At 42.7% G+C, this 20,186-nt stretch overlaps 1 protein-coding gene across 1 annotated transcript; it reads left to right on the forward strand.

The window, feature by feature from the left end:
* The first annotated feature begins 3,350 nt into the window (after positions 1–3,350).
* Positions 3,351–17,777, forward strand: CD28 (CD28 molecule). The gene is made up of 4 exons (XM_048869389.2): positions 3,351–3,555; positions 9,993–10,352; positions 10,632–10,750; positions 14,441–17,777. The coding sequence occupies exons 1-4, from the start codon at positions 3,501–3,503 to the stop codon at positions 14,579–14,581; spliced, it is 675 nt and encodes a 224-aa protein (XP_048725346.1). The 5' UTR covers positions 3,351–3,500; the 3' UTR covers positions 14,582–17,777.
* The last annotated feature ends 2,409 nt before the right edge of the window (positions 17,778–20,186 follow it).

A 20,186-nucleotide genomic window follows, 5' to 3' on the forward strand; every position in this document is an offset into this window, starting at 1 on the left:
AGACAGTAGCCAATCAACCTGAATGAGATATTTAAGAAGGACAATAGAACTTTGGAGATACTAATCTCCTGAGAAGCTTCCTGGGATGTTGCTTTGACACTGCAGGGTCATCTGATGATGTCACCTGGTACGTAGTACCACCTTGGACACTGCTGGTATTTTTCCACTGGAAACAAAGGGTTCCCGCCTTATGCAAATTCTGTTTAAGGCTGGGGAGTAAATCAATCAAGACTCGTCTTCATTGCCTCCCGGTCCAGAAGGAAGATTGCTAAAAAACACCGAAAGAGAAAGGCAGGGGTTAAGTCCAGGCTGAGACAGGGGTCCAGTCTGTAAAGAGAAATAACTGGAACTCTCAGCTACAGAAACTCTTCAACTTGCCTAAAACAACATTTAGGGTGAGAAATTACAATTTGTAACCTGTTTCATGAGTGTATTAAGCTTTGTGTGTTTTGTTTTATTTTCTTGGTAATCTGCTTTGTTTGGTTTGCTATCCTTTATAATCACTTAAAATTTACCTTCTGTAGTTAATAAACTTATTTCTTGTTTATTTCAAAACCCAGTTTGTGCAATTCATATCCGGGGATCTTTCTATACAGCGCAAGACAGTATTATTTTGGGTTTATACCCCAAAGGAAGTGTGCATGTGAATGCTGGGCACTCCCTGAGCTGATTCCCCCCAAACAGAGCTAATCTAAGTGTCTCTGTGTCCATCTGCAGCTGGGTGTGGCCTTACCTGTGTGGTTGCTAGAGAAGGCTTGAGGGCCTGGCACAGCTAGGACAGGGTGAAGAAACCCAGGCTGGTGGAATGGGTGGAACCAGTGGGACCGCAGCACATCAGGTGGCATCCCGGATGGGCGGGGGGGATGAACACATCACACTTGGGTTTTTCATTTTTCCCAAAAACAAAAAACTGGGCTCAGACAGAAAAGCCTGGGTCTAGTGTCATGAAATTCCATGAGTTTCCACCCGGATTGTAGACCACAAGCCTCTTGTTAAAATTCTTGGACTGGCAGTGGGTAGAGCAGCTGAACTAGCTACCAGATTACAGAGCTGGGCTCTGAATGAAGCGTCTCGTCCAAGAGATCTTGGGTGCATGCTATCTATACACCAAAGAAGCACTGTTGAACTATCATCCCCAGCGGCTATCAAAAGTGAAAAATCACAACCCGATTTTTCAGAAAATCCTGGTTGGAAACCACTCTCCCTATTGACGATGAAATAAATGGCAGCAGACTGTATATGGTGGGGTATCCTTAGGACTACATAAATATCCCTGCAAGCCCGATATCTGCCAGAATTACAGGGAAACCACCCTGAAATAGTTAAGTCACTGTGCATCACAACGTATGTGCCATGAAATGCCTGCCATTCTATCTTGCCATCCACAGAGAAGATTCCAATCCAATTTGCAGAGAAAAAACAAGCAAGTGTTTATTATAACAGCTGATGATAATGGTTCTAAATATTATGACCTCTAGCATAGAAGTAACTGAGAAATTTGTTTTCTGCATGTTCACGCTCTTTAGATGTCAGATCAGACATCAGTCTCCATGTTGCGGGTCAAGTCCTCTCCTGGGGCAGGGCATGAGTCTTGATAGGCCTGCAGTCATGCCTGTGCACCCCCAGCTCAGGGCAGTGTGGCCTAGCAGCCAGAGTCAGTCACTGGCCCCTGGCTCAGGGATGTGCAGCCTAGCGGCCAGTTACTGTCAGGTTGAGCGGCCACCCCAGGCTGGGCAGCAGCCAGGATGGGGGACCCAGGCCCTCCCTCTCCAGTGGGTCCCAACCCAGAGTCCTGTTGGTGGCAGGGTTACCTGCCACCAGCTCAGCAGGGATCCAGCCAAAACACACCAAGCTAGTCTCTGGTTGTCCAAACAACTCCCCACAAAGACTCCCTGGGTTACTTCTTACCCGCTTTGCCACATCTTGTGGCTTCCTAGTTTCCCTGGTTCCTTCTCCCTTGGTAGTGTCCGGAGCCTGGGGGTTGAGGGTTGCTGTCAGCTAGCTGGCCTCTGCATTGTAAAGTGCCCACATGCCTTCAGCAGGAGCCAGCAGCACACCTCCTTCCCCTACAGCAGTCAGCCCAGACTGAGCCAGGCTGCTCCCTCTTATACTGGTGTTGCACTTCAAGCATGCCCAGTAGGGCCATGGGGGTGTGGTTTTGTCAGCCCACAGTGAGGGGCATGCACTCAGGACAGGACAGGACAGGACACTCCAAAATTCACATCTAAGGAATTTCAGACGTTCTTTATGGAGGATGGTAGAACGCATACTAAGTCAGCTGCTTAATGTAAACTTTAATATGAACTCAGGAATCAGTTTGTTTAAGAGAACAGGCATAGCACTATGTTACTTTTTGCCAAAATATACTCTCTCTCTCTCTCTCTCTCTCCCTAAATAGTGAAATATTGTAGCTTGAAGTCCATTCTGATGGCGTTTTGAGAGGGAAGTCAAGGCATTGTAGGCCAAACTCTACCCATGGATACAGATGTTCGCCTCCTATAGATGTCAATGAGAGCCATACACATTCATCCATAGTAGAGTTTGGCTCTGTGATTTGTTCCTTTTGAGTGCAGGAAAGAGTTTAATAGTAAAGATCTCGAACAGCCTGACCATGCTACTATTATGCTGGAGGGTATTAATGGCTGCCATCAAGCAGGTCTTTGATCTATTAGACAATCGCAGACCCTTATTTCAGATTAAATGGAAGGAGCAGTTAAATACTCCTTTATGACACGATAGCCGGAAACAACAGGAGGCTACTACCATAGGCACAGGGTCATCTGGCAAAGCCTGAGCCAGGCTCAGCTGTAAGAGGGTTCCTTTTGAACTGGGCAAACCTAGATGCTAGGGCATTGTTGGCAAGCTGTGTGTGCATTAGAGGCAGGAATCCAGCAAGAGAAATAGTTGTTACTGCGGCCTTCAAACGGGCAGAGAAACAGAGCTTCTTGGCACACAACTCATTGGAGGGACAGACTTGGAAATAGTAAGCAAGGGAATGACTTGCTGTTTGTTTCTAACTGACTATGTTCAGTGAGACTGGACTTTGGGTACAGGATTTATAAATAAACAGGATTGCACCAAAGTGTATATACCTGACTTGTTTCATCCATTTCTGCTCATAACAGAAACAGGTCTACAAGTCCCCACCCAAACACTGGCTAGCCAAAAGGGGCACTCTGTTGAATGTTGGAAGGTGGGCTTTCATTCCCTTTAGCATAATACAGTTTTACCAAGGACAAACTTTCCTTTTAAGCAACAGAGACGAGACTTCCTAAAGATAAAAAGCTGAAGTCATCAAACAACTTAATTTCCGGTTTGAAATGTTGCCATCACAGTGGTTTCAGTCAGTATGTAGATCAAGTGCTCTGGAGGGGGAAAGGAGAGGAGAGAGAGAATGTGTGAGTGACTGAACAGTCTAGCCCCACCAGGTTGGCTTGTGGTTCATTCTTCAGATTTCTTTGTGGGGGTGGCATCTAAATTTGCAGCCCACCATTATCATCATGATAGTCTGGATACTCGCTGCTCTCAGCTTCATTCAAGCTGCTGAAGTAACAGGTAAACCATTTTGATCCTTTCCATTTACTTTTCTGGACCATCATTAAGATGCAGGAGAATGTATTTTGATGTAGGTGACTAGTTACTGCAGGCTGATAAAATGGATTTTGTTTTATTTTGTTTTTTTAATTGCAATCTTCTCCAAATTGGAGCCTAAGAGCTTTTTTATTTGACTTCTCTTTAGATATTTTTTGGAGTCAGGATTTGTCCCCTGGCATATATCAGTTTTGAACATACTACTGCTACCTTGGTGGGTTCTCTTTATTTTAGGGTCCAAACTGTTTTGATGACTCCATTTCTTTCAGTGTATATGTTTCTGTCACCTCCAGAGTGTCCAATGTGCAGCCTATATTCCATTGAAAGTTCACCCTGTCTAAAGGGCTGCAGGACTGAGCCCTAAGAATACTGAGTGAGAATTAACAAATATGTAAAATGGATAAAAATAGAGGGGGTTTTTCTAGGACAATCAATGGGTTGTTGATGGTTGGTTTTAAAAAAAAAACTATTGCTCCCTACTGAATAATCAATTTCCCTCTGAAAACAAAAAATGTCTATGTGGGAATCTTAAAATGTTACTGAATGTTTTAAATCTTCAGTTGTTCTTGCTTAGCTTACTCTATGTCTTGTAATCACCTCTCCTATGCAGTTTTAGTAGCTTCATAATTGCCACATCTTTCAAGGGGACATAGTAGAATGCAAAGCAAGGCAGGGAATGATCGTTTTTGGTAGGATAATCTCAAGTCAAAGTATTGCTGAAATCATTGGCCTGTGAATTCATGTTGTCAGCTCTTCTCTAAATGTCAGCATTTGTATATTTACAGGAAAAGAGATGAACAGAAACCTGCCCTCCTAACAGAACTAGTCACATGTAGACCATTCTTACATTGCTGCTGTTGCCTGGCAGAAGAATTAGAAAAAAGGAGTTAGAAACAGTTCTTACATTTTTCTGCAATTCTCTTCCCCGGTTAAGGATATTGTAATTTGCATGAAATCAAGATCGATATTGCTTCAGAGTTCATCAGCTTCCGCTTCTTATTCCTCCTCTGAAGTTATAATTCTCTGTTTGTAACATCATAATTATTTCCACAGCAGGCAATGGGGTTGTCACAAACAGATGATTATTACTCTAGGAGTGGGGATAAGCAAGAGGAGTAGGTGAACAGTGTGGGGGGTGGGAGTGGGGGAATAATCAATGAGGTGCCAGCAGCTTTAAGCAAATCCTTTGAACTGCAGTATATATTAATGATGCTCTGACACACTGCCGTTGGCCCAGATCCTACAGACACTTGCATGCTTGCTTAACTTTAAATACTTGAGGAGTCCCATTGGTTTCAGAGGGACTACTCAAATGTGTAAAGTTAAGCACGTGTATGAGCTTGCAGGATGAGAGCTTAAATGAGCATTTGCCATAGGTTTCTTCTCCACCTTGTCTTTATATTTAGATCCTCAGATCAGAGATGCTTAATAAATGGACATTATTATTGTTGGGCCAAATGCTGCAGTCCTTATATAATCCAAATGGCCATTAAAGTCAATGAGAACATTGCCTGACTAAGGCAACAAGACTGTCCCATTATTATTATGGTATTACAACACTATCTCAGAGAACGCTGTATGTTGACCTGAATCACAATCTTTGCATTAGTGTTGACAGAAAGGTACTTTTTTCTTGCTTGTCTTTCTGGCTGAGTAATTATTTTACTGTAATTTAAGAGGCAGCTAGAATATTCTGTCTGCAGTGTGTGTTTCATAACCAATCCTGGTGGGTTCTCCGCATATGGTGTAGCAAATGATCCCATCCTTGTACTACAGGAAATCTGCTGGCTCATGGTTTTTCTGGGTTAAAAACCGACCTGTAACCCACCCAGGTTACTAGTCCGTAGAATGATCTCTGGTGTGTATGCAAGGTGAGCAGTGGTTTACCAGGCACTAGGATGACATCAGCACATTTCCTCTTCTTCGAACAAGTTAAACAGACCCCTGGGCCCTGCAAATTAAGAAATTGCGCTTAACTAAACCAGTAGTGCATCTCCTGGCATTTATTACCTTTCTTCATACAGTACTTAATGTAAGGAAGGGGAGATTAGCAAGGGCATGAGACTCTTATGATCAGGAGAAGTGGATCAGAGTAGGATGTTTCATTTCAGGGGAAGCTGCATATCATAGACAGCTGGTTGAATTAGCCAATAAAAAACCCCAAAAGTAACAGAGAAAAGACCCTTCTGAGCATCTTAAAAAAGACTGGAAGTAGCTGAACAGCACAAATTGGTAAAGTCAGAATTGCTTTTTTTTGGTACCATATCTGCATATGTTTCTGTTTATAGGTTTTTTAGTCCCCTTCAGTTTCCTCCCTTCCCGAGGCATTCAAATGGGCCTTTTCTCTATTATGTTTATGCAGAACAACAGTTTAGCTGTTCAAACGTCATCCCATACTCCTAACAAAGGCAAAACAACTACTGTTTTCAATATCAGTACTGTATGGGAGAAAAGAGGGAATAAAATTATTTGCTTCTCTGGTCTACCAATCAAGCGCAGGACGTTTTTAATCACTTGCTGGCTATGCATGGAAAATTTTGGAAAAACAATTATTCTTCCTTACTTTTATGTTTTCTCTGTTTCTCTTCCTGGGCCACAATGACTTCAATGGAGTTTTACTTGCGTAAGGTGTATGAGATCAGAACGTCAGTGTTTTACAGTTATTAAGGATGGTTAAGATTTTTTCGTGATGAAAAATCCTAAATTCTATTATAATATAAATTTAATATGAAGAATGTGCTGTGAAATGCTTTATGACAAGGAGATCTTACACAGACTATGTGCAACAGTAGCTTATAAAACTGAAGGCCCCGATCCTGCGAAAGCTTATGCATGTGCTTAATTTGCTACAGAGCGTGGTTCCACCCCAGGCTTTAAGACTTTTATGAAATTGTAGACAGTGATTTCTCATAACTGTTGCTTTCTGGGCTGGGTAAGGTCAGGTGCAGTCATGGCTCTATATAGATGTTTATTATTATGTAGCACTTACAACGGAACATCGCCTTTGGAAATAGCAATCATAGCCCTATTTATGGGAAACGAGTCACAAATGGAAACACCTACTAAATGTTTCAATGTTTTACCATTTTAACAAAGCCCAAGTGACATTTATAAGAAAAGTGTTTTCATGAATGCAAGATAAACTTGAACTATGCTTCAGCAGTGTGTTAGTACACCAGCCTCTTAGAGACCGAGGTTCAAATTCTATTTACTCGCCCAGATTCAGCTCCTGTTGAGGATTTATTCAATCCTGTTCTGGTCACAGGTGACATGAGAGATTGATGGGCTAATCTTATTGTCTTGTGGACCGAATATACATTTTGGCATGACTGATTTTCTCCAACAGAAAGAACCACAAGAGAGGGATAAGAGGCCTTGCCGGAGGCTGGGACTCGGGTGCTTTGGTAGAGCTGCATGCTGAGGTCACACAATGCTTGCTTGCATTATGCCCCCATCAATGCACATAGCTTTCATGAGGAATAATTTGTTCCACATAATGAAGAACAAAACCGCTCAATCTGTTTAGGTGGTGATGTGATTTAATATAGCGGAGCCACCTGACAAAGCTAACCCTGGTTCTCAGCTTGAACAAAACATTTGTAAACAGTCCTCATCCACTGACCCATGCAATACACTTTGCTCATGCTATTAAGGCATCTTGTATTCCATATGCTTGGCTAATGAAGAACAAGAACCTATGCTAACATCTAATCTGCATCAGAGGGCTCACAGATTTGGCTGCATGGCCAAGAAAGCAGGAAATAATTTTGGGTAGAAAGGCCAATAGATTTGAATCTCATATTGTCAGCAACACATTGCTGCGGGTGCAAAAATGATCCGATACTGCAGTTGAATAGGGGAGTTCAAGATATTTGGTGTTACACACCGCACATCTGAGATTAGAGACCAGCCTATGGCAGCAAAGCACCAGGGAAGGTTACTAGGCTCCTTAGAAGCGTCTAAACAATGCCTTGAGGGGCTTGCCTCAGTGATGAGACTTCAGAGGGTTCCCCTTTGCCCCTAAGCAGGGCTGGCCAAAAGGATCTGTTTTTCCTTCATAAGTGTTTGTGACAGCTTTGCAGGCATTTCTCTAATCTGCTAATGTTTTTGGAAGTTTCTGATCAAGGACACTTACTTAGATTGGGAGCTCACTGGGGCAGGGAGCAGCTCTTTGTTATACATGTGTACAGCATGGACCCTGGCCTCTAGGCACCACCGCAATTCTGCTACCAATAAGAACACGTTACCCGCAACGCCTCGTTCTCCAGTTATCTAAACACTAGGCCATCCTCACTCCCAGTAGGATTCATAGGCCCCAAACATGATATATATAAAAGAATTCTGCTAGCGTCTTGCACACTCCAGCCCCGGTCATGTATTGATTTTCTTGCTAGGTTGAACCACTTCCAGCTACCATGTTTGGAAAAGGTGTTAAACCGAGGCTACAGTCAGAGAAAAAATATTTTAAAACAGAACTTAATTAAAATAGATTAGCTAACACATTTCAAAAGCAGATAAATGAACCAAACATTTAATTCCCCTAGTGAAGATAAGGCCTTAGACAGCCAAATAGTGCTCTCAGCTGTCTTGGGACAATGGGACAGAATCCAAAATCTGGACCACTTTCTGCCAGCGTAAGGGAACTCCCTGCTCTAAGTTAGTTTCTCACTCTCCTGGGTTTTGCAGACACAGGAAAGCAGGCAAGGTTTGCAGCAATATGTATAAGTTTGTCTCCCCCGCACTAGTACACACAGTGCTAGTCAAGCTGAAGCAAGGGGCCTCAGGAGAAATGACTGGAATCTTCCTCTCCCTTTCATTCTTCTCTTGCTAGAGAGGGGGCTCTGCAAAGCCAGTATGCAATGCCTGCTCTCTTTCTTCTTCCTCAGAGAACACAAAAAAACCAGAGGCTAGCAAGCAGTTCCTGGAGTGGGAGAGTGGCTAGCTTCTGCAGTAGTGAGTTAAGTTGGCAATCAAAGAACTAATGCTGGCTGTAGGGATGCACCCGTCTTACATATATTCAAGACACCAGTTGGTAGGTTGTCTCTGTTATCCACCCCTAGATCAGTTACTGGCCAACATGCCCCTTCCTTTCCCAGATTCCTCTGCGTGTGTTTCTCTCCGTCCAAGTCCTCCATGTTTGCTCTACCCCCTCCCCCAGTGCTTCCTCCCCATCTCCGGCTGCTCCCCCTATCCTTTTCAACAGATGCTTTCCAATTGCTGTTAGGCCAGTGAACAGAGAGTTCCTGAGGGCAGTTTCTGAACCCCTTCTTCTGCTAAGCCACTGGTGCTCCACCCATTTCTCTTCTTCCAATCAGTCATTTGACGAGTGGGGACAAGGTCTTCTAGACTCCCACTAGCTTAGAAAGGACCTTTGCCCCCACTCCATTTATTCCCTAGCCCTTTTAAGAGGTTGAGGAGAAGGATAGAAGGTTTTGAAGCAGAAAATTGGAGGGGGACATAAACTGGGGCAGAAACAGTTTCCCCCCTCAGCATCCCCTGTGACTGTGCCTATGGCTCGGCCGGATAGAGCCCACAAAGGCCTAATGTAAAAGATCTGCACAAAGACTTGTGTGGTCACACACCTGCACTGTTGTGAAAGCTTTGCTGTTGGTGAGAGTCGTTCTCCCTCTCACTTCTTTTCTCTGCTCTCCAAGAGAGTGTAAGGTCTCACTTAAATAAGCAGCCTTCTATGCAGTCCATTTCAGCGATTCAACTCCTTTTGGCACCTGGTAGTACAGAGAGACCCCAGTGATGTGGGAGACAAAAACCACATCGTTCTTATGTATCAGGCCAGTTAGATCAAGTAGAATTCTGCCTCTATAGGAAGTGTATCTTCAGGCCATTAGTGTGCTAAATGCTATGGAACTAACTCTTTGTCACCATCTTATGGCAGGTCCACATAAGATGGTTAAGAGGTTAAGAGGTTACTACAGCACCTAGCGAGAGGAATTTTTTTTAACTCAAGTTGTAGAGGCTCATGCCAAGCTGAAGGTATCAGAGTCAAATTCCAGTGATGGCCCAACTGGGGTCAGTTACACCATCAAGCTATTTGCCCTTTGATAAGGTTGTTCTTGGAACAGAAGGCCTATGTATAACAGTGGTCCTCTTTTTTTGTTGCTTGGTAAGCTAGATATTAAATATATATTTCAACTTAGTGGTGTCCACTAGGACACTCTATGCTAAGGAACGAATACACTGGTGTGTCTATAACTGGGACAGAAGTTAGAGCTTCAGTATTAAATGTTACACTTGTAATCCAAAATACCCTTGATCACACTGGTAGATACACAGTCTCAGTGGGTACCGGTATGTTGAGCAATTGCACTAGCAGGATGTGATATTTTTTAAAAATCATATAATGTATTTTATAAATAAGTGTTTTTTTCCATCCTCCCTCCCAGAAAACAAGATTTTGGTGGAACAGCCGCCTCGAATCATGGCATTTAATAAAAATGCTACCTTGGCTTGCAAATATGCCTATAATGGAACTGGGAACGAATTCAGAGCATCACTGAATAAAGGAACAGACAGAGCAGTTGAAGTCTGCTCTGTTTCCTGGAATGGTTCCTTCCACAACCATCATTCAAATAAAGAATTCAACTGCCTTGTGGCAGTTGATAGCCATACAAAGCAAGTGAATTTCAGTCTTTGGAAGCTGAATACCGACCAAACAGATATTTACTTCTGCAAAATTGAGGTCATGTTTCCACCTCCTTACATCTACAATGACAAGAGCAATGGGACCGTCATTCATGTGGCAGGTAAGACACAAAATCATAATTGTCCAATATCCTTTTCCTTACATGTACACCTTAACGTTAGAGCTCACAGCATTGAGGTTCCCTGTCAGGTACGTAATGACTATTTCTCAGTGAAAGGCAAAATTCCTCCTCCCCCAAATAATGGGTCTGGCAACCTGCCACTTTCCTCTGATGGCCACATCATTTACAGAAGAGTGTTGGAGCAAGGAGTCAATAAATGGAAATTAAAGTTACTGCTTTTATGTTCTCTGACGTTTTTTTCTATTCTGTTTCTTTAAGAGATGCTCCTCCAATCACCAGAAATTGAATCTGCAACACCCTTCTGGGCTCTGGTGGTGACTCTTGGATTTCTGGCTTTCTACAGTGTGCTAATAACTGCAGCGTTTGTTATCTGCTGGGTAAGAAATGAGTTTTTTTCCTTGCTTTATGTGACTCAGGTACACCCCCACCCTTCCACCCACCAGCTTTTGCCCAGCTTATACAGTCACCTTCCACAGTTATTGGCATCTTCAGTTTAAGAACAGCGATGTTTCTTCACTCTGGTTGCTCATCCATTCACAGGGAACAAAATCTGACTGCCCACTGCACTCACATCAGTAACAAGGCTCCACACCAGAGTCCTAACCCTGCAGAACTCTGGCTGGGGCTTGAGTTGGAGATTTGGATGCGTCAGAGCTCCAGGCTCTCACACGTTCTGCCCCTAGTAACACTGGCTTGGACTGTCCCCGCTCATAATAAAACCAACAGGAGAGGGGGCAGAGGCAGGAAGCCAGCAAGAAGCCCCTTGTAAACTACTTCCTAGGTTATTCTCTAGAAGGATGCGACAGACAATGGAGCCCACCTACAATATGCACAGGTCCTCTGGCTCAGCAGTTAGCCAAGCCCTTCCATAGGGCTTCCTTTTGCCTCTGCAGCAACTCTCCCTCTTCCCCACCCTCCCTGGTTGCCTGACTCCACTGGACTCCCTCTGGCCACTACCCTTGCTTTACCATGGAGTGGGCGGCATAGGAAAGATAATGCTGTCTCTGAATCTTTTCTTTTAAAATATCTCTGGAGCAATGACACACCCCTGACACACCCTGGCTCCATCCTCTTCTGCCTGATTGGACACACAGATCTGCAGGGCCAGGGAGAAAGGAGATGCAGGTGTAGAGGCAGCCGAGGTCCTCTTCTGTGCATGGATGTGGGGGCGGGGTTTGATTCCCATATTGTATAGAGTACAGCTAGATTATTTCACTCATGTGCAGGCTTGAATAGCGACCATATAGGAGAACTCTCCTCCTTCCAGTCTCTCTCTCTCTCTCTCTCTTTTTAAATATATATTGTCAATGAATTACAAGGTAATCTGCCTGCAATTCCCTGACCCCTCCTTCAGATTAAACCCTACATTTGAGTACAGAAACCCAGTTCCACTGCCAGTCAAGGTCACTAAATTGCATCAGCATTGTCATACAGAGGCCCAAAGCTCATTGCAATGAGAATCCCTGACGATATGCAAGCTGGATCAGGCATGGCCATTAACAAATTTAAAGCCAGCAAACGCTCTCTTCTCCCCCACCCCAACTGAGGAGATTTGCTCTGATTTTATCATAGGAAAGCTAAAATGGTACAACCAATAGGTGAAATTGCTATGTAGCATCTGTGCCTTGATGAAATACTGTCATTTCAGATCCAAAAGTTCGAGTCTGAACAATTTTCTCTCTGCTGTTTGGATTTTCTCGCTCTTACATCTCAGATACAGATTCTTACTAAGATGACACACACTCCTACGGACAATGGCAGTGTAGCATTCTGATTCTGTGCTGTGCTTGCTTCATCCATTTTTACCTGCTGCTGGTATCCTCTGAATAACATGTATTCAGAGGGCTGACATACTTACAGTGCTGTTGGATGTAAATAGAGCTGGCGAATAAAGATTATGGGTCCAAAAAAGCTACCCACAATGACAGTTTCAGCTAGGCCAAACTGTAATTCATTCTGTGTTCTTACACAGTTTTTGACTTCTGTTGAGAAAAAGTGCTTTGCTCTCCAAAACTATCAGTCCTACACCTTCATCTTTGTACAGTCAGGCATTTGGTCACGCTACTTAAATATTTCAATAAGCCAAAAATAACTCAGACTTAGCTAGAGGATTTTAAAATTGTACATTTGTCTATCCACACACACACACACACACAAGTATATATCTATGTTATAGATTATATACATGTACAAGCACACATGTATGTATCTAATAATTTAGATACACACTGCACAGTTGATAAGTAATATATTTTACTTTTCCAAGCTTGAATGAATGAAACTTGATCACCCTTTTAAAGTCAGGAAATATTAAAGTTGTTAAAGTAACCTTAATTCCCCCCATGTTGCACATATCGAACACAATTTTGCACCTCCAGGGATATCTGTACAACTGCCATCCAGATAAGTTAGATTAACATATGCATATCTGAAGGTAGAATTGCACTCACTGTATTCTAAAATATTATGTAGCAGTAAAGCTAGTAATCCAAAATATTCCATCTGTGCCTGTCACTAGATGAAATTTAACATTTCTTCACTTCAAAGAAGGGAAAATAATCTCCTTAACATTATATTTATATAAGAGTGTTTTTTTTTAAAAAAAAAAATAAAAAAGGAGATTAGAACTCTGAAACCCCAATCTTCCTACTGGCTTCCCTGTGCACCTCAATTACTGCAGAGTCAGAAGTACACAACTGAGGAACTCCACAGTGAAATACCAGCATAAAATATGTAACTAACCTTTATGTATATTATTCTATAGAACTGACATTTACTACTCAGCTGAGTTCCTTATAACTCTAGATGTAAGGCCTCTCTCACGTGTGTATATATAAATAGGCATACATACACACTTTACATGCTTTTCAGGCAAATTGTTCTGTAGACTGGCCTTCAGTGAGGTCTAGCCATTTGGAAACCTGAGCAGATTGAATTGTGTTTGTGCGTGTGGGCACATGCATGCACACACAAGAAGAGTCACAAGTATTTTGGAAAAATTATATGTTTAGGCCTTACTCAAGTAAAAAATACAGACTTTGCTCAAGCTTTTGAAAATATTTCAAATGCAAGAAATTTCAGCAAAAAGATGTTTTTAGCAAGTTACAGCCATAAAGGTGTGATAGAAGGGAGGCCCACTGCACAGTCGCTAATTCACAAGGGATTAACCTAGGTAGGAATAATGGCCTAGAGGATAGGACACTGAGCTAGACTGCAGAAGCCATGGGTTCAGTTGCTTGCTCAGCCACAGACTTCCTCTCTGACTTCAGGCAAGTCGCGTAATCTACTCTGTGCCTCAGTTTGCTATCTGCAAAATAGGGACAGTGCTTTCCTACTGCACAGGTTACTGTGAGGCAGAAGTCCATTAATGAGTGTGAGGTATAGTACTCAGGGCCAGATAGATGAGAATAACCTCACCTCTGCTTCCTTCACCCCTCAACCAGCAGACTGCAGATAGTTTGAGAGGTGGAGGACAGGGCTTCACGGTTACATACAGGCAGGAGGAGTTTTCTGTCACTCTTATTTTGTTTACATTAGCAATTTTTAAAAATTTTCTAGTTAGAAGCTAGGAAAACCCCTTGCTGACTGCACTTGCTTTACTTCTGCTGAGTCATTCCTCCAGCTAAGAAGGTGGTTAGAAGAGAAGTTAGAACACAATCTTAGTTTACAGCATTCACTACCAGGAGATCTCTCTAATAGTATAGCTTTCTCTGCAGGTGGGCTGCTCGGCCACTGACAGGAGAGGAGGGAAAATTTCGCAGAACATTTTATCTGACTACTCATGCTGTTGTTTAGATGAATTTATTTAACTTTAGGCACTTGCTTCAGTGCTTTCCTGAAAAAGCCTTGGGGAATTATTCTGAGTGGTGAATATGTTTGATAATATCATGACCTGCTTGGACAATTCATTAATTGGAAAGGAGGAAAAACAAATCAAGTCCTTTATTCATTATGAACGCAGCTTTAACAAACACTCTGGACTCCTTGCACAAAGGCTTTTAAAAAATTATTTAGCCTGTGGAGGAAAAATTAATTGCAGAAATGTTTTCATACTTTCCCCCCTGTAGTGGAAAAACAAGAGGAACAGAATCCTGACGAGTGACTACATGAACATGACGCCACGCCATCCTCCTGGCCCAAAGAATAAGCATTACCAACCCTACGCGCCAACTCGGATACACACTGAATACCGTTCTTGGGAACCATGACTATCTGCTTACCAAGCTGCTAATACCCCTGGTGTGCTTTTACTCTGCCGTGTGCACTTGGACGTGAAAGGACAGCCTGCCATTAGTTTGTCATATCTGTTATATTTGATGACATCTCTACATCATAGCAAGTACCGGTCAAACTTTAATTGATGCTGTGTAAAAGCAGGTTGTTTTCGCTGATGGCTGAAAACTAGCTACAATTCATGTTCACGCTTGATGGTGGGTAAGGGGGAAAGATAACACTGGATCCAGTACAGGGTATATTGTTCACTGTTGCAACTACTGAGCTTTCCCAATCACTTTTGCCTTATATTGAACGTTAATTTCTACTTAGAAGTATGTTTGACTTGAAGAATTATAAATCTCTGAATCACAGCCCTAGTTGGTTACCATTAAATATGGTACCAAGCAAACTGTTGATGCAAAAATTGATCCCCTCTCACTTCAAAGAGGAGAACGCAGTTTCAAGTTCCAAACATATGCTTAAAAGAATAGGGGAGGGTTTCAGCTGAAGGGAAAAGTCAGCTGCGAGCCATGTGGACCATTAGATTATTCCACAGGTGGGCTGTAATGACAGATCGAGCACACTTGAAATCCACTATACATTAAATGTGTGATTCTTAAGTTCTTAAACTGGTAACTGTGTAATATTTGTAAGGGGAGAGGACCCCCTATGAAACAATTTCATACAGTGAGAAGGCAATCAACCTGCAAGGCAGGTCTGGAACAACAGGGGACGAAGAAAGATCTGCAGTCATCATGAAGAGAACCCTTTTGCATTATGTTGGCCTACAACAAGGAAACACCAGGGCTTGGCCAAAGTCATAGGAGAAGCAGGTGATAAAATCCTCATTAGAGCTTACTGAGGGCTGATTTTCAAAAGTGGGCCAGATTTTTGAGTGCTCAGCACACACTATCGGGGACCGATTTTTAGCTGAGCTGAGAACCCAGTGTGCACACAACATCTCCTGAAAATCTGTCCATGTAGTCTGGTGCCTACATAGCAGCTGAGCTTTTTTTAAAATCTGGCCACAATGCTGAGTGATCAGATCATTTGAAAATTTGCTCCTAAACACCCTATGAACTCCCTCAACTCCCACTGCAGTCAAGAGGAACTGAAAGCTCAGCACTTTGCAGGAGCTGTTCAGTACCTTGAAGGATCAGGCTCTAACTGGGGCTTACTGTTCTTATATAGACTTTTCTCTTGGCATGTTCCATGGAGGAGTAAAACAAGGGCTAGAATAAAACTTGTTCACTGATTTTCATGTGGCATGTTGCCTTTAATGATGACTCCCAAACTGCAGTAGGGTCAGCTCAACACAAAAGCTACTCCCAAGCTTAGAAGAAGAGGTTCCTTTACTGGTTCTCTCCATTCCTTCTAGAGCTGAGCAAAAGACAGAATTTATGTCCGTGTGAAAATTCTGATAATTCTACATTTGTTTTCGTCTTGAACCAGAACAAAAAGATCCCTGGCTTCGATCTTCCACAAAGCTTACGGGCAACCCTAAACCACCTCCGCACAAACCATGGCAGATGCGGATACTTGATACACTAATGGAACTGTGCAGCTGAGGTCACCCAGAACAGTCCATGGAACATAAAACAATTCAATGCCTGATTCACAAATACAGAGGAGGCATCACAGCAATATACTCCGCCACTCTTGATGCAATTACCAGACAACCACCTAAATGTAAAATTATAGTTGTTGCTCTATAGCTACACATCAGCCATATGAAGAAGAAGGACAAAAATCTGAAATACCAAATTTTTTCACAAAACAGAAATTCCAAAAAAATTTGATTCAGAAATGGTGAAACAGTCCAAGTCAACGTTTTCAATAGAAATGCAATGTTTTGACATTCCTGACTCAAAATGTTTCATTTAATTTTGTTGATCTGACTGGAAATGCATAGTTTTAGTCAGTTCAACATTAAACTGCATTTTCTTACAGAGCCACATTGCCTCATGGGAATTTAGTTCAGGAGTCTGATGCTCTTGTTCTCAACTATGGACCAGGCTCTCTGGCTGGACTACATTTCCCATGATACAACTGCAGTAATGTGAGTCCCATGGCAGACTACTCAGCTTGGTCAGAGAGGAGACAGTGTTGCATCATGGGAAATATAGTCAGGCCTGGGAGTCCAATCCATTGGGTGGAGCGGAGGCTGGAGGCAAACTCCGAGTCCCATGAGCCAATGCAGCAAAATAGGAAAATGCAGTTTAATTTTGAACTGACTCAGAATGAAACATTTCTGGTCAGTTTAATAAATGGAAATATTCCAACTGAGGTTGAACCAACCCTGAGCTCAGTATTTTGATTTGGGTTCCAAAGGGAAGGGAAAAAATCAGAAATTCAGGAAAACTGAAATTTTCCTACCGAAAATATTTTTGCAGAAATTGCATTTCCTGTCAGAAAATCATTCTGGCGGAAGCAGGTAACTCCATTGTCCCGAGCGCAAAGCAGGAACTGTGCTGAGATGCCGAGCGTCACAGTCTGGGCCCTGCTTCTTCCTTGTGCCATGGGAGAAGTGAGCGGTGCCGCTCCTTTTGCTGCCACAGCCTACTTTGTCTCTCTGACCTAGTTCCAGTGCAGTGGCTGGTGCCTTGGGAGGGGTGGAGCCAAAGCGCTGCCCACCCCCTGCCTTCGCAGCCTGTCCACTCCCTTCATGGATGGGGGGAATGGCAGGCCAGTGGCAGCTACCTGCCCCACTGTCTAGGGCCTAGCAATTTGGGTGGCCTGTGCAGCGGAGTAAGGAGATTCCTTACTCCCCTGCAGCAGAACTCATACGTGAGTCCTCCATGGCAATTTTATGGATATCATCATATAATCACTGACTGCGTCATCTTACTGACCTTCTGAGCCACAAATCACTGCCAAGGATTTCATCCTGTAATTTAACAGAGTGCTGCAATCAGAATATACTGTGAAAATAACGTCTTCTACTCTGGCACAAGTATAGCAGACAAATATGTACAGAAAGCAAAAATACACAGGGGCAAAAAATTTCTGGTTTAAAATTGCATATGCATTTCCAGACGCGAGAAGCGTGTATATTTCATTGTGTCCCCATGCCTTGGAGTTTTTACTGTACTTTTATAATCTTCTTTTAAAACTGTTAAATAGATGCTGTAAATTAAATTTTGAATACGTTGTAAGGCCTGACAGTAAAAGACAAGTGTTACTTCTTAATGCAATTGTTAATATTATTTGTTTTCTCTCCACTAACACTTCATTGGATTTCAGTTTACATGTACAGACAGTAGCCGTGTAGTATTCTAATGCACAGTGCTTTGTACTTCATATATTCAGTAAGTATTTGATAAACAAGTGAACCCATCCTCAATATTTACACACTGGAACGCTACGGGCCCGTTTCCAAACAAACGTTAATTCATGTGGGTGACCAAAAAAGGGGCACAACTAATGAAGACACAACAAAAGTATACATGTGTGGGGAGGACGGGGAAGGAAAGTGCATGAGCCCTGATGTTGTGTTGAAAAGGACATCAACATAATAGTAAAGTATTGTGGGGCCATAAATTACAGGCTGTTGGGAATGCATTTTGTGTGGCTGAAATACCAGTTTTATCGACCACTGGTGATGTGCAGGGCACTAAAGGGCTATTGTATCTGGAGAAGTGGGCACGTTAAGCCCACAGACTGGCCCTGTGAATAGTGACTAGTATCCCCTGGTTTATATGTACTCCTAACGGATTCCAGCTACTCGCTGGCTTAACTCCTTGTGCAGCATGCCAGGGCAGCCATTGCTTCTACTGGCCCTACATTCAGCAAGTCAGCTGGCTGAAGTGTGAGGCAAAAAGAGAATGCTCCCTGCTAGGCTGCCCAGGACTGGATAACAGGCCAGTGGGAACAGCATCATCTGCCCTGCAGAGAGGTTGAAATTCAATCACATATGCCAGCGAGCTAGACTGCAATTTCACTAGTCCCTTCCCCCCTTTCCCCCCAAGAACACCCCTCTGGAACTTGAATTTCAATGTTAATGAACACAGGGGCTGAAATTGTCATTTCTACCCATAGGCGGACATAGGGAATGGGAGGAAGGCTCCTTGCCTGCTCCCTCAACCCACTCACCTATGGAAACCCTATCAGAAATCAGTGAAATATCTTTCTCAGTTTTTGCTGTTCTAAGGATTCTCTCTTTATTATACTACTGTGATGAGATGACTTGTGGTATCTCCATAGGTACCCTGAACCTTCAGAATGGGGATTGTCTGGATTGCCAAGTCAAAAGGTCCAGATCTTCTCTAACCATTTGAATCCCAAGAATCCCGATATTCTTCACCATTAACACATGCTCCAGAATTTCTGTTGTTTCTTCTAGGACTGTCAACACTATCTTCACATGTTGGCTAAATCATTTAGTCTCTGCCTAATTTATTTAATGTACTGGCTCTTTTACTTTCATTAATTGCTATGCAAAGCTCTGTAGTTCAAGTGCCCACCCAACCTGCTAACCTTTTCCAGCAAACTGAAAGTTCCATTTTATGTTTTTCTGTATAAGCCACTGATATGTCATTGGTTTCGTGGCAAAGATAGCTGTGTGCCATGGTTCTCTCCAGTTTTAGGTTCCAGGTAGCCTTTGAAGACTGAAGCCTTGCAGACATTTGAGATGCATTTGTTTTAGGTTTGAAAAATTCAGGCTGCCAATTTCATGTAAACCCATTATCAGAGGGATGCTACGCTGCATCCTTTCAGATTTTGAGTCTCCCTAAACTACTGATCCTCGGCAGCCACACACTCTGCATGGCTTCTCTTGTTGCCTTTCATTTGTTTACCTTTCAGTTCGTACATACTATAGGTTTTGGATCATTGCAAAATTGTTAAGTCTGTAGAGATTAGCCCCTGCAGCTGGAGCTATCCGACCTGTGAGTAGCAAGTGTGTTATTGACAAATGTCAGTAAGAAAGTGGAGTATGAGGAAATACGCACAAATCTACTTCAAAGCTAAAGATCAAATCTTTCCACTTTTGCAAGGTTTTTTGCTGCGCTACTGGAAAAAGTTTATTCAAGATGAATCACTGATAGAGGTGTGATTTTGTTAGTTACTCACTATACTCAGAAAGCAGACTATGGTAGGAAATACACTAGTAGGCTATTATTCTTCTCTGCCAGTGACTAGAAATGAGTTTGGAAAACAATACAGAAGAGCAACGTGCAAGCCTTATTTAGAATCTGGGAGTTACAAAGGGAAGGAAACACTGAAAACAGCTTATCTGGATGCAAGTGGATTGATTTTCACAGTTAGGAACTTTGTGCGAGAGCATCACATTATAGTGTGTTGTTATTCCAGCCTGAAGGGCACATGCATAGTCTGATGTGGCCAAGTTGATTGATGAGGTATTAGGAGGCTGCCAATTTCATGTAAACCCATTATCAGAGGGATAAAAAAGCCCAATGGTGTCGTTCATATTTTACATGCATTCCAAGATCTGGGCACTAATTCTTCGTACATTTTTTAAAATTAAAGATGAAACATAGCTCTCCTTCCAGAGTTCATAAGCCTACAACTAATAGCTCAGTAGTGGGGGAGGGGTGAGGAATCAAGTTAGTCTTATTTGTTTTATTTGACCATTGAAGT

Source organism: Caretta caretta, chromosome 11 (assembly GCF_965140235.1).
Source record: "Caretta caretta isolate rCarCar2 chromosome 11, rCarCar1.hap1, whole genome shotgun sequence".
In the NCBI taxonomy this organism is placed as follows: domain Eukaryota; kingdom Metazoa; phylum Chordata; order Testudines; family Cheloniidae; genus Caretta; species Caretta caretta.